Here is a 16,007-nt window from a genome sequence, read left to right on the forward strand (position 1 = left end):
AATTGGGACAAATGTTTTCTGATAAATCAGTCTGCATATGAGAAGAGAATTTTAGAGAAATATGGTATCTTTACCCACTGAACCAGAATGGATCCCAGGTGAATCACCTCCTTTTAATAACACAGGACTCTATCAAGAAATGGTTGGAAGTTTCTGTATTTAACACAAGGTGCATGACCAGATTTATAACACACTATTAATGCTGCTTTGAGAGTTCAAGACTCACCATTACGGGCACATTTTGCATTCAAGTACCTTAAATCAGTAATGACAGATGGGATTAAATCTGAGAGGAATGAAAACTGTAATATTGAAGCTTATATAGGGTGTTACAAAAAGGTACGGGCAAACTTTCAGGAAACATTCCTCACACACAAAGAAAGAAAATATGTTATGTGGACATGTGTCCGGAAATGCTTACTTTCCATGTTAGAGCTCATTTTATTACTTCTCTTCAAATCACATTAATCATGGAATGGAAACACACAGCAACAGAACATACCAGCGTGACTTCAAACACTTTGTTACAGGAAATGTTCAAAATGTCCTCCGTTAGCAAGGATATATGCATCCACCCTCCGTCGCATGGAATCCCTGATGCGCTGATGCAGCCCTGGAGAATGGCATATTGTATCACAGCCATCCACAATATGAGCATGAAGAGTCTCTACATTTGGTACCGGGGTTGTGTAGACAAGAGCTTTCAAATGCCCCCATAAATGAAAGTCAAGAGGGTTGAGGTCAGGAGAGTGTGGAGGCCATGAAATTGGTCCGCCTCTATCAATCCATCGGTCACTGAATCTGTTGTTGAGAAGTGTACGAACACTTCGACTGAAATGTGCAGGAGTTCCATCGTGTATGAACCACATGTTGTGTCGTACTTGTAAAGGCACATGTTCCAGCAGCACAGGTAGAGTATCCTGTATGAAATCATGATAACTTGCTCCATTGAGCATAGGTGGAAGAACATGGGGCCCAATCAAGACATCACCAACAATGCCTGCCCAAACATTCACAGAAAATCTGTGTTAATGATGTGATTGCACAATTGCATGTGGATTCTCGTCAGCCCACACATGTTGATTGTGAAAATTTACAATTTGATCACGTTGGAATGAAGCCTCACCCATAAAGAGAACATTTGCACTGAAATGAGGACTGACACATTGTTGGATGAACCATTCGCAGAAGTGTACCCGTGGAGGCCAGTCAGCTGCTTATAGTGCCTGTACACATGCTGTACATGGTACGGAAACAACTCGTTCTCCCGTAGCACTCTCCATACAGTGACGTGGTCAATGTTACCTTGTACAGCAGCAACTTCTCTGATGCTGACATCAGGGTTATCGTCAGCTGCATGAAGAATTGCCTCGTCCATTGCAGGTGTCCTCGTCATTCTAGGTCTTCCCCAGTCACGAGTCATAGGCTTGAATTTTCCGTGCTCCATAAGACACCTATCAATTGCTTCGAACGTCTTCCTGTTGGGACACCTTCGTTCTGGAAATCTGTCTCGATAGAAATGTACCGCGCCACGGCTATTGCCCTGTGCTAATCCATACATCAAATGGGCATCTGCCAACTCCGCATTTGTAAACATTGCACTGACTGCAAAACAACGTTCGTGATGAACACTAACCTGTTGATGCTACGTACTGATGTGCTTGATGCTAGTACTGTAGAGCAATAAGTTGCATGTCAACACAAGCACCGAAGTAAACATTACCTTCCTTCAATTGGGCCAACTGGTGGTGAATCGAGGAAGTACAGTACATACTGACGCAACTAAAATGGTCTCTAACATGGAAATTAAGCTTTTCCAGACACATGTCCAAATAACATCTTTTCTTTATTTGTGTGTGAGAAAAGTTTCCTGAAAGTTTGGCCGTACCTTTTTGTAACACCCTGTAGTAATGCTGATCGTGGTAGGGACAGACGTGTAGGATGATCAACAAATGGCATCCATGGAAAACTGATTGTGTGGAAAAATAAAATACAGCAGTGTGTTGCTCTTTCTTCAGTGTAATTGGACTGCATAGCTGCAAATGAATCTTGCAAATAACTTGTATGGTTGGATCAACATCTGAAAGAAATTGCTGCTGTCAATGAGAGTCCTCAGTTCATATTTTGCAAATAGATAACCAAAGAGGTGCTCTCAAATTTATTTATGGATCAGGATTTTATGAATGATCAAAACACATAGAGACAAAGTATCATTACATCTGCCAACTAGTTAAAGATGTGGAGGTTGGAGTGAAATACACACCCACCAACAGACATGCAACAGACATTCTAACAAAAGGATTGCCATTTATCAAGCTACATATGATGAAGAAACTTGTTGATATAATACTTCATCACATACACAAAACATTGTGGCAGTGTGTGAAAATATCAGTGTTTTCAGAGTTGTTATATTTGAAAGTTGTCTGTCACATAGCATTATCGCGTCTCTATGGTTCAGTGTGAGAAATGCATGGTATTTGTTTTTCACTGATGATATAATCGTACTTCTTTTTTTAAAATAAATGTTTCATTTCAAAAATGGCATTTGATATTTTGTTAACACCCACTCCTTTAACACTGGTTTGTACAGATTGTTTCAAAATTGAGCAGGAATTGTTTCATCTCACATTAAAACAAAGTGAGGGAATGTGATCATAAGATTGTGGACCAGCATTCAGGAGAATGGCATTTCAAATCCCAGTCTGGCATCCAGATTTTAGTTTTCCACTATTTCTCTGAAAAAGGACATGGCTGATTTATTTCACCAACCTGAACTTGGACCTTGTCTTTATTGTCCTTGTCATCAGGGGGATCTCCATCTTACTACCTTCCACATTAAAAATAAAATGCAGCATAATAATCTTATAAAGTTTAGATTTCTGGACAAAATTAAATTTTGCAACAAAGTTTGTGTAACCCTGCTACACAGTAAAACATCATGATGTACCAGTTAGGAAAGCCTGATCTATGTTGTTCTTAACAGTGGAAGCTTGAAACCTGTCTCTGGGGCATTAGGTGAGAGAGAATGAGCACATTGGCATATCTGAAAGTGTTAAACATTAAAGCTTATGTGAAACATACACAGAAATGCATTGAAGCATGGTAGATAAACAATTCGTAAAGTCATGCTTTGGCTGAACTTAAAATTAATTGAAAGGACAAGAACCAGGATTGCAAAACCAGCAATAAGTGAATTAAATTGTCAGTAACCTTAATTGACATTAATAGGTGTCAGATATTGAGAATATTCTGGTTGTCTGACTCCTTAGCTTGGGAGCTGCATAATTTGTTCTAAGGGCATATCAGTAAACAAACTGTAATAATGCACAGCAAACCAGAGTAGGACAAAATGTGTAAATCTGGATCATATGTTGGTTAGAATTACATGAAATGTGGTTAAATAATGTATTTGTAAAACATTCAAAAACATATACAATTTTATATCATTTTTCCATTATTTCAAACACTTTAAGAATACTGCAGCTTCATGCACACATACTCCTAAACAGAGTTACTATAATTCAAAATTTCTAACAGCTAACTTTACTCTGAAAAACTGGTCCTGCACCTGCTGTTACCCTGACAGTGCAGCACAGGTAGCATATTCTGTATGGGTACACCTCCTGTGTGTCCAGTTAATGACACCATGGAAAGCAGCTGTTATTAAAGCTCATGATTTTTTCATGGTTATAGAATAAAGGTGACTGATGTATTTTCTGTTGAATTTAATTTATTTAAGCCTCTAGATTTATGTATGCTGTTAATATTATTCACAATGGAACTTAAAGTGAATGTCAGTATTTGTGTGAAGAAGGAAAAGTAATTGTCAATGCTATATATTGCATCTGATCAAAATTAAAGTAGTAAAGTAGTAGAGGAGTTTTGCTATTTGGGGAGCAAAATAACTGATGATGGTCGAAGTAGAGAGGATATAAAATGTAGACTGGCACTGGCAAGGAAAGAGTTTCTGAAGAAGAGAAATTTGTTAACATCGAGTATAGATTTAAGTGTCAGGAAGTCGTTTCTGAAAGTATTTGTATGGAGTGTAGCCATGTATGGAAGTGAAACATGAACGATAAATAGTTTAGACAAGAAGAGAATAGAAGCTTTTGAAATGTGGTGCTACAGAAGAATGCTGAAGATTAGATGGGTAGATCACATAACTAATGAGGAGGTGTTGAATAGGATTGGGGAGAAGAGAAGCTTATGGCACAACTTGACTAGAAGAAGGGATCGGTTGGTAGGACATGTTCTGAGGCATCAGGGGATCACCAATTTAGTATTGGAGGGCAGCATAGAGGGTAAAAATCGTAGAGGGAGACCAAGAGATGAATACACCAAGCAGATTCAGAAGGATGTAGGTTGCAGTAGATACTGGGAGATGAAGAAGCTTGCACAGGATAGAGTAGCATGGAGAGCTGCATCAAACCAGTCTCAGGACTCAAGACCACAACAACAGCAACAACGATCAAAATTTTGGATTAACTGGTCATTGTTGGAGCATTTGGTTTCCAGTATTGTCTCTTTACTTTCTATTGATAGTTTTGGAAGCTTTAAAACTCTATGGTTATTTTTCATTAATTTAAGGATTATCATTTACAGTGAGGGAGTGGTTGAAAGGTATATCGAAGCTTGAGATGGTTGCTTGTTGAGCTGTTGAATCTTTATTTATGTTTAGAGAAAATGGATTATTAGAAAGGGAATAAATACATTCCTCCAAGGTCATGGCATTATTGGCAGCTTAAGGAGCATACTTTTAAACTGTCTTTGTGTTTGTGTCCCGACAAATAATTTATCTCAAAGATGTTGGTCATATGTCCTCACATTTTGACATTTTCTATTGCACATGTTCATGTCTTGTAAGTATGTAATGTGCATGTGAAATTTTATGTCTTATGTGTTAAGAGCCCAGTATGCACTTGTAAAGTACATTAAATGAGTTAAACTGCACTGCAGTGCCTTTAATTTATGATGATATAATTATATCTAAAAGCAAAGATGATGTGACTTACCGAACGAAAGCGCTGGCGCGTCGATAGACACACAAACAAACACAAACACACACACAAAATTAAAGCTTTCGCAACAAACTGTTGCCTCATCAGGAAAGAGGGAAGGAGAGGGAAAGACAAGAAGATGTGGGTTTTAAGGGAGAGGGTAAGGAGTCATTCCAATCCCGGGAGTGGAAAGACTTACCTTAGGGGGAAAAAAGGACGGGTATACACTCGCACACACACACATATCCATCCACACATATACAGACACAAGCAGACATTTTGGTCTTTAAATATGTCTGCTTGTGTCTGTATATGTGTGGATGGATATGTGTGTGTGTGCGAGTGTATACCCGTCCTTTTTTCCCCCTAAGGTAAGTCTTTCCGCTCCCGGGATTGAAATGACTCCTTACCCTCTCCCTTAAAACCCACATCCTCTCGTCTTTCCCTCTCATTCCCTCTTTCCTGATGAGGCAACAGTTTGTTGCGAAAGCTTGAATTTTGTGTGTGTGTTTGAGTTTGTTTGTGTGTCTATCGACCTGCGAGCGCTTTTGTTCGGTAAGTCACATCATCTTTGTTTTTAGATATATTTTTCCCATGTGGAATGTTTCCCTCTATTATATTGATGATATAATTAGTCAGTTAAAATAACAAACATCAGTAGTGGGTTATTATAATTGTTTACACTTGTGTCTAAATACATCACTTCCTTGCAAAATTGAGAAATTATACCAACACTGTGTGAATTCTCTTCCATACTCCCAAAATAATGCTCCACTAAACAATCTGCATAATAGACCATTTAGCTATGTCACATTGCTGTCATGCAACATTAATATTTAGCTTTGTGCTCCCCATTGTAAGAGTTCAGGGTTGCTGGAAGAGAAGTTCTTGAAATCAGGGAATATCAGGAAATTTCAAATGTGTCAGGATAATCAAGGAAATACCAGGGAAATTTGAAAAAAGAAACACTGGAAAAATCTCATTTTTGTCCCAGTAGATGAAATGGTTTGTTTACTGAGATGTCATGCATTGTCGCTGGCTGGGCAGAGTGGAGTACATGAGCTGCTCCCCTACTGCCTGGTTCTTACTTCTTCTCTTATTTCTACCACTGCCCTGAGCTTACAATCAGTGCTGTCACCTCTTCCTACTGCTAGCCTAGCAGCTGCTGACAAGAGGCAGGGAGGCATGAGGAGTGGTTTGTTTTGATCTGATACTCAGAGACTGGTGACTCAGCGACCGGATACAGTGGTCATGTGTGCATGAGTTGTGTCTGAGTGATTGTGTGAATGTGTGTCAGCTATCATTTTCTGACAAAGGCTATGGCCAAAAATTTAGTTGTGATGAGAGTGTGATTGTCTTTTCTATGCGCATGTCTGCAGCACAGCTATCACCTTTACAATGAGTGGCTACCTATCCTCATTAGTATTGATTCTTAGAGTATTTGCTCAAGTTGTCTGTTGCATGGATTGGTCTCCATGGTCTCATGTCATCAACATGGTGTCTGTGACATGTGAATAGCTGGCCACACCAGATGACCTCCATGACAGGCCAAAACCGCAAGCTAGTTCTGTGGGTATCTCTAAAGATCTGGCCTGCCATTCTGAAGCCCATCATTTGCCTTTCAGATATGGTCTCACCGACATGCCCACAGACCAGGTCTGTTTGTGTGTGATTTAATGCAGCAGATTTTCATGGTTTATCCATAGACCTAGCACTGCAGTACTCCTTAGCAGGTCAGAGACCATGGGCAATGGACTTCAGGAATTGCAACTAAAAAAAATGGCTCTGAGCACTATGGGACTCAACTGCTGAGGTCATTAGTCCCCTAGAACTTAGAACTAGTTAAACCTAACTAACCTAAGGACATCACAAACATCCATGCCCGAGGCAGGATTCGAACCTGCAACCGTAGCGGTCTTGCGGTTCCAGACTGCAGCGCCTTTAACCGCACGGCCACTTCGGCCGGCGAATTGCAACTATCTCACTGAAAATACATTGTACATTGCAGTATTTTATAGATGTTTTATTTATTCTCATACATTTTGCTACTTTGAAAGTAGTTTATATTTTAGAAAGTATGGATGATAAGAAGGAGAAAATTATGGCAGTCACTGGCAGCTTGTGTGCCATGTACTCATGTATTTCTTGTAAGAAAAACCTCACAGTATCTGTAAAATAAAAGACATAACACAGTGGGTATTAACCAGCAATAACAAACATAATAGAACCAACATTTTATTGGCAGTCACCTACAGTGTCAGTTTACAGTCTTCCCTGCCTTATACACTTCTTTCAAGAGCCTTACTTTCTTCTGAGGTTATTTCTGAAATCAGTGATGTTATTTTAAAGCTGTCTCGCAACTCCAATGAAATACATGTTTTTGTCACCAAATGTGTTTCATTTTATAGAAATAAAATAACATCAGTGGTCTTAATGAAACATGTGTACCATTTGGCTTTCTTTCTCAATCTAAAAACAGTTCACTGCAAAAGCTGTTGATTAGTAATTAAGACTTTTGCTCTCACATTTAGAAATACTTAAGTTTTTGTCAACTGATGTCTTTACTTACCCCTTGAGATCTCAAAATTTGTCATAGAAAAATGCTAAAACTTGTCTGGAAGTCAGGGAAATATAAGGGAATTTCACTTGGGGAAACATGTGGCAACCCTAAAGCTGCCACAAGTGCATGGCAGTGCCATAGACTCCATCCTCTCCAGTGTCACAGCAAACATACTCAAGGGGTCTGTGGGCTGGGAAACAACATATGTGAGCTGTCAACTGATCCACTAGGTTTCTTCAACTTGTTTTCATGTCCTCTGCTAAGTCTTTATGGAGAATGCACGAGTATATACAAATCTTTATTGAGAATGCTTGAGTGTATACAAAGTATTTGTACCAAAAGAATTAAACCTTGTTGTTAGGTGCCCTATGTGAGTTAAGAACAAGAACCTAGATATTTATTTCACCCCTTGAATAAGTTGGAATCTTCATTATCAGTCTTTTGATTGACTGGAAGCGCACCACTTGGTTCTATTAAAAGCTGAGTTCTTCATTTCTGCATAATTATGTATAGCTTGTTTTAAAAATGCCAGTTGCATCTTGCTTGGGCTATCTTTCCTTCTAACATTTCTTCTAGGTCATTTACAAGGAACTGGTTGTGTCATATTGTGTGACTGACCAATCCACTCTTCTTCTCTCTGTTGTTCTCCTGAATGACCTACCTTTGCCAGTTCTTTGCAGGCTACCCTTCCTGATGATTTTATCTGACCACTCTAATTGATATCTTCAGCAAGATACCTCTATTGTTTCAAGAGATTTCATTTTGGTATGATGTTTTCCCGACATGTTTCTAATTTGTAGAATTCTTGGGTATCTGGCCAGATCATGTAGTAATTACTCCATGATATTTCAGCTAACAGATTTGTTGCCATATTCAGCCAATTCCTGGCAACAGTCATCATGGACCAACTGAAGATGGCAAGAAGTCTGTTTGTCAGAATACCATGGATTAATTATGATGTGACTCAGCTGCACCCTCAAGAAATCTAAAAATTAGATTTTATTTCATTTCTGCTTATAGGCTGTGTTCCACAGCCATATAATGCCATGTTCAAACTGCAGCTCTTAATTACCTTTTTCCTCACTTCAGTATTTATGGGGTATGAACAGAGCATTTTTCTTTTATTCATGAACATTGCTCAAGTCACATAGGGCTCTTGTTGCTAACATGTTTGTAATGTATGCAAGTCTATATTTAAATTTCCCGTCTTTGATGGAACGTACGTATATGATAAGTAGAGGTTGATTGCAAAACTGATGTTCAGGTTCTATTTATTGTGCCATGATCAATGCACCAGGTACACAGGGTGTATAAAAAAGGAGACCTGATTTTGGATGGTAATAATTACAAAACATGGGACATGCCAGCAATTAAATGTATGTTGTTTGAATGGGTGTGGCCTAAGGTTTCAGAAAATCACCATTAGATGTCAGTCAATGCATCTTCTCATTTTGCAGTCACTGAGAAGTAAGATGGCATCCACTCTATAGAAGACATTTTGTGTGCTGAAATTTGCAAAGAGTGAGTCAATGATTTCAGTCTAGTGTGCTTTTCGTTGTCATTTTCTCATTGATCTGCTTGCACTGAAAAATATTCATTATTGGTACCACCAATTTGAAGAAATAGGATGCTTGTGGAGAGATAAGAGTCAAGGTTGACCTGATGACATGGTGGAAAGAATTCGGCAAGCAGTGCCTCATACGGCTGTCTGGCGAGTGCTAAGGCATCGTTTGGTCTGTAAACTGTACAGATTACAATTAGTGCAAGCTCTTCAGATTGGTCATAAAAGGAAACAGGTTGACTTCAGCAATGCTCTGCTAGAGAACATGGAAGATGATACATTTTTATCATGGTTAATTTTCAATGCTGAAGCAACATTTCATTTTGTTGATATAGTAGACCAACATAATGTGCACATGTGGGGACCCAAGAACATTCATGACTTCTTTGAGCATGAAAGAGACTCACCTAAAGTGAAATTTTTTTGTTCCATTTCCTGGTAAAACATGTATAGTTCCTTCTTCTTTGAGGAAAAAACAGTGACTGGAGTGAGCTATCTTCAAATGCTGCAGTATTGGCTTTTTCCACAACTTTGGGAGGACTCTGTTTATTTCATTTTCCAACAGGGTGGAGCTCCACCACAATGATACAGTAATGTACATAAGTTTCTCAACAACACTCTGTCTCAATGTTGGATTGGGCATGTGGGAGCTCCAGACACTGCCCTACATTCTTGACATCGAAGATTTTTTTCTTTTGGGGATGTATGAAATAAAGTGTGTTCCTCTCCTCTTTACCTCATGATATAAAAGAAGTAAAGAACAGAATAACAGCTGCCGTAAGTTCTTTAAAAGCAGATAAGTTGTGTAAAGTTTATGATGAATTTAGCTATTTCTAGATGTTGTTCATACTGCTGCTGGTGGACAGACAGAGCATTTGTAATAGCATAACTACAACATTTTGGTTTTGTGAGTATTTTGCAAGCCATCCCATATTTCTAGCATTTTTTATCAATAAATATGGAGTTTTGAAGTCACCTCATTCTTTTTGAAACACCATGTGTATGCATCTAATGAGTATGAGTGCTTCCCAAATGGTGCTGTGGACATAGGTTTTACAGTGCATGCTACTGCTTGACAGGACTAACAGAAAACTGAGAACCTAGGAAAAACATCCCTCATTTCAGTTAGACGTATATATACCAGTTACATCTGAGGATAAGACTGGTAGCTATGAAACCAACAATGGCACAACAGAAATAAATTGAAAATAAGTTTTGCATCCAGGACAAAATTTATTTTTAATCTCAACTTTAGCAAGTCCCTGTGTCATTAATTTATGCCTGCTGTTCTATAGTCTTCCTTTCTTTCTCCTTGTAGTTACATTGTACAGTATCATTAGTCTCTTTGTCTCACATTTCTTCAATATTTCCTTTCCTTTCAGCTTTTTCTGAATCTTTCCCCCTCCAAACTCTCTTCTCAATTTTTTTATCTGTCCGTGGCTTTGTTTAACATTTATATGCCCTGTTTTTTTTATATACTTTAGATCCTTCATCTAATTAATCTGCTTTTTCTTGGTCTTTAGTTTAAAGTGATGTCTTTTGTTTAGTACCAGCATTTTTTACAATTTCTTTCTCTTTTGTATAGTTTCTTTCTTTCTTCTTCTCCCGAGAAATTATGTGTGTGTTCTTGAATCTGGTGGTTTGGCAAGTCCTTAAAAACAGATTTATATACCTGCTAGCCTTGCTGAAGCCCATTTGCTTGTTTTGACTCCAGTGTTGCATAGATTCATTTTGGACATTCATTATGTGACACTATTTATCTGGAGTATCTTTGTTATCAGAATTGTTGTGCTACAACTTTTTCTCCTTTTATATACACTGCTGGCCACCGTAAATGCAACACCCTGAAGGAAGCATCTGAATCAAGTGAAATTTACACCATGGGTTTGCAGCGATGAGATATGCAACTGATTAGAATTTCAGCGCAGACGCACATCATGCGCGCCTGTGGCGCCACCTCATAGCGCCATTTAAGGCTTGGCGATTTCGATGAGTGTACGTTCGGCACGTGTGTTTACCTTGTGGTTGTTTCACAAGACGATCAGTTATGCCTCGTAGACAACAGCGAACATCTTTTGATCAAGTATCCGAGTTCGACAGAGGAAGTATAGTGGCTTACCGAGATTGTGGATTATTATACAGAGAAATCGCTAGTCGTGTTGGACAAAACCAAACAACTGTAATGCGGATATGTGACCTTTGGATGCAGGAGGGTACGACGGACCAATGTGGTCGATCGCATTCACCTCGGTGCACCACTGCACGTGCTGATAAGCAAATTGTGCGCATGGCAGTGACGGATTGCTCAGTGACATCCCGAACCATAGCACAGCACATTGCGTCTGTAACGCATCATCCAGTGTCTGCGCGTACCATTCGACGCCGTTTACAGCAGAGTGGTCTGTCCGCAAGACGTCCATTGCTTCGTCTACCATTGACGCAGAACCACAGACGTCTCCGTCGCCAATGGTGTGATGACCGACGGATGTGGACGGCAGAATGGAATGATGTTGGTGGATTATCATACAGAGAAATTGCTAGTCGTGTTGGACGAAACCAAACAACTGTAATGCGGATATGTGACCTTTGGATGCAGGAGGGTACGACGGACCAATGTGGTCGATCGCATTCACCTCGGTGCACCACTGCACGTGCTGATAGGCAAATTGTGCGCATGGCAGTGATGGATCGCTTAGTGACATCCCGAACCATAGCACAGCACATTGCGTCTGTAATGCATCATCCAGTGTCTGCGCGTACCATTCGTCGCCGTTTACAGCAGAGTGGTCTGTCCGCAAGACGTCCATTGCTTCGTCTACCATTGACGCAGAACCACAGACGTCTCCGTCGCCAATGGTGTGATGACCGACGGATGTGGACGGCAGAATGGAATGACGTTGTCTTTACTGACGAGGCACGCTTCTGTCTGCAGCACCACGATGGTCGGATTCGAGTGTGGAGACACCGTGGAGAGAGGATGCTGGACAGCTGCATTATGCACCGCCACACTGGTCTTGCACTGGGTGCTATGGTATGGGGCGGTATTGGATATTACTCTCACATGCCTCTAGTACGCATTTCCGGTACTTTAAATAGCCGGCGCTACATATCTGAGGTGCTGGAGCCAGTTGTCCTTCCTTACCTTCAGGGCTCGGCCACAGCCATATTTCAACAGGATAATGCGCGACCACATGTGGGTCGCATTGTCCAAAGGTTCTTCGTCAATAACCAGATTGAATTGCTTCCCTGGCCGGCTCGCTCTCCGGATCATTCGCCGATCGAAAACATGTGGTCCATGGTTGCTCAACGAGTGACCCAGATTACATCCCCAGCTGCCACACCAGATGATCTTTGGCAACGTGTGGAAGCTGCTTGGGCTGCTGTACCCCAGGAACACATTCAACGTCTCTTTGACTCAATGCCGAGACGTGTGGCAGCGGTGATCTCCAACAATGGCGGCTACTCTGGCTACTGATTCTGGCAGGAACCACATGTCACAGACGTCTGTAAACGTAATCATTTGATACTTGGTCAACATGTTATCTACAAAATAAATTTTGTTGTGCTACCTCTTGTCTTTTTTGGTGTTGCATTTACGGTGGCCAGCAGTATATAAAAACAAAGATGATGTGACTTACCAAACGAAAGCGCTGGCAGGTCGATAGACGCACAAACATACACACAAAATTCAAGCTTTCGCAACAAACTGTGTTGCCTCATCAGGAAAGATGGAAGGAGAGGGAAAGACGAAAGGATTGTCTTTAAATGTGTCTGTATATGTGTGGATGTATATGTGTGTGTGTGCGAGTGTATACCCGTCCTTTTTTCCCCCTAAGGTAAGTCTTTCCGCTCCCGGGATTGGAATGACTCCTTACCCTCTCCCTTAAAACCCACATCCTTTCGTCTTTCCCTCTCCTTCCCTCTTTCCTGATGAGGCAACAGTTTGTTGCGAAAGCTTGAATTTTGTGTGTATGTTTGTGTTTGTTTGTGTGTCTATCGACCTGCCAGCGCTTTCGTTCGGTAAGTCACATTATCTTTGTTTTATATATATATATATATATATATATATATATATATATATATATATATATATATATATATATATACACACACTAATGTGGACTAGCTTACATAAAGGATTTTACAAATGCTACTGCATTTTATTCTCCATGTAGGCTTGGCTCCCAACACAGTTTACCGAGTGACAGTGAGGGCAAAAAACATAAGAGCCCCACACTTTGATGAGAAGAATACTCAGCAAATGGAACGGCTGTCTACACACATTGATTTTCGCACACTACCAAAAGGTAAGATGTCAAAACATCTTAATCTCATAAATAGCAATAATGATGTCCTGCCCATGAAGCTGTGTCATAAGTACATATATATTTTATTTGTTTAAAGGAGTCAAAGACTTGTGTTAGATTTAGTTACTGCTGTGTAATCACTGAATTAGTTTTTGAAACTTTAAATTGGACAGATAATGCATTCTCCATTTTATTGTAAAAGTTCTTCAAATTTATTCATTGTCAGTTCTCCCTGTACCAGTATTGTGGTCTCTAGGTTACTTGGAGCTGCATTAACAATTATCTCCTTTCTCAGTTGCATTTTCATGCTGCCTGTTTATTTTATTGGAAATCAATAAAAATTCATAGGTGGATGAAACTAAATTATATCCAGAATCTGGTAAGGGATTTAATAACGCTAACATTGTATACTTACAACATCTCAACAACAGTGTATGAGCATTGTCCTGAGTGGAACTTCATATTTATTTACTTTTATTTCCACTGTGTCACAACCTACTAGAGCTGATAAACAGGCATGTCATTTCCATCTTCAAGACAATAAAATTGTTGATAAAAGAAGATCTTAGGGTATTGTTTGGACTTTTTTTTTTGCAGACTCACACTGGTATAATTTCCTGATTTTTGAAAGAAAAAGGTTGCTTCAGGAAGGTTGCTTCAGGTGAGGTTTTGTAGTCATCCAAACCTTTATCAGCATGTGGCAAAAAATAGTTTTCATCCAGAAAGTGCAGTACAAGAAGATTGTTTACTAATTGTAATCATTGATTTATGTGTTGATAAAACTTAGAAAACCAGTAATCATATTAGGAATTTAGGCAGAACCACATCTGTCTACATACCATATATTTTTTCCCACAAGCAGCTGGATATTGTATTGGAGGGGATACTTTGTGCCAATTTAAGGTCCCATACCACTCAGAAATCAGATGGTGGAGACATGTTGTAATAGCTCGAGAAAGTACTCCATGTGACACTGCATCCCATAGCAGCAGCTCACCATGTCTATCTGTTACACACATTGCTGAGAGCACTTAGAGTGTTTTGTGGTGATTTTTGCTTTAGTACATGTTTGCTAACAGCTGTATTGGTCTTTTAGTAATCATAATGGCTGATAAAAAGAATAGTGTCAAGTTTACACAAACAGTTAAGAACTTTAGTGTTCTGTGCTTATATTTTATTCAAAAGAGAGCTGGAAGAAGATGATGTGTTCCTATGTATTGCCTGCTATACCATTGCCAATTTCCAGACAAGAGCTACTGATCTGTGCAATGTAGGACTGAGAACCATGTATTGAATATGTAGTAAAGTGAGCACTTCTTTTAAAGCTGACTGGTTGTCATGTTTCAGCACCTTCATGTAGAAATACCTGCATACAATATCTGCACACACACACACACTCTCTCTCTCTCTCTCTCTCTCTCTCTCTCTCTCTCTCTCTCTCTGATTCGCCATATGAAAACTTATGTAAAAGGATTCTGTGTCCAACTAAATGTAAATTGAAGGGGGAGGGGGAAGAAAGGAAAGGAAAGAGAAGGGAGTAATAACATTAGCTGCATTGGGACTTTGTACAGAAACAGTGGTGACGAGTGAAAATGTTTAGTGAGCCATGGCTCAAACCTGGGTTCTCCTGCTTACAAGGCAGTTGTGTTATTCACTGTGTCATCCAGACACAGTGTTTATTGCAAATGTGTGGACTATCTCAGCATACTCCACAATTGCCTAACGTACCCACCTACCCCACCTACCCACAGTCCCTGCCCATGTCCTCCAATTTTGCTAATTTTTAGATTTCTATTGGAGGTTGAACATATATGTTCATCCATACTGAAGGTTGTGGATTCATTGCCCATCGAGGTGAATCAATCATATGAATGCGGGGTGTTTGTTCTTTTGGACATGTCTGAAAGGACAGTCATCACGCAGATTGAGCAACTGTAATACAGATGATACATGTATCGCAGCTGCAGATTCATAAAGACATTCATATAGTCCAACTAAATTAAAAATCAGACAGTTGCTTTATAGTTTCAGACAGAAAATGCTTCCCATTTTTATTTATGTCACTGATTTCCTATGGGCATAGACCAGGTCCCAAACAGTGTAAATGTTTCTAACAAGTAAGGGAATCAGACGTTCTCAAACCACACAAAAGAACACAAAATGTCATGTTTTCTGCTAGTCTTTATGCAAGTGACTATTAAAAATGCTTATTAGTAGTGGCAGTAGCAGTTCATTGACAACCATTTAATCAGTTCTGAAATATATTACAGTTACACAAAATATTAATAATCTCCCAAAACATTCAGTGGCAATAATTTCATGTATTGTCAATGAGTTTTACTCATATTCTAACAACAGATACTGCTGCTAACATTCAGATGAGTTCACATGGTATTGCTTATGTTGCATTATGTTGCATGATATAAATAATCACAAGTGTGATACACATTGTACACTTGAAATGATAATTAAATGGACACCCTAGCTGCAAACAGGCGTTGATGTACTTCATTGGGGACATGTTGAAAATGTGTGCCCCGACCGGGACTCGAACCCGGGATGTCCTGCTTACATGGCAA

The 16,007-nt window shown here is 39.5% G+C and overlaps 1 protein-coding gene across 1 annotated transcript in view; it reads left to right on the forward strand.

Moving 5' to 3' along the window:
* The window catches only part of LOC126204133 (RIMS-binding protein 2-like), a 1,140,279-nt gene that overhangs the window by 941,717 nt on the left and 182,555 nt on the right, over positions 1–16,007 (forward strand). The window contains exon 15 of the mRNA XM_049938546.1: positions 13,297–13,428. Coding sequence (XP_049794503.1) covers positions 13,297–13,428 — 132 coding nt within the window. The remainder of the gene's footprint in view (positions 1–13,296; positions 13,429–16,007) is intronic.

The sequence above is a fragment of the Schistocerca nitens genome, chromosome 9 (genome assembly GCF_023898315.1).
Source record: "Schistocerca nitens isolate TAMUIC-IGC-003100 chromosome 9, iqSchNite1.1, whole genome shotgun sequence".
In the NCBI taxonomy this organism is placed as follows: domain Eukaryota; kingdom Metazoa; phylum Arthropoda; class Insecta; order Orthoptera; family Acrididae; genus Schistocerca; species Schistocerca nitens.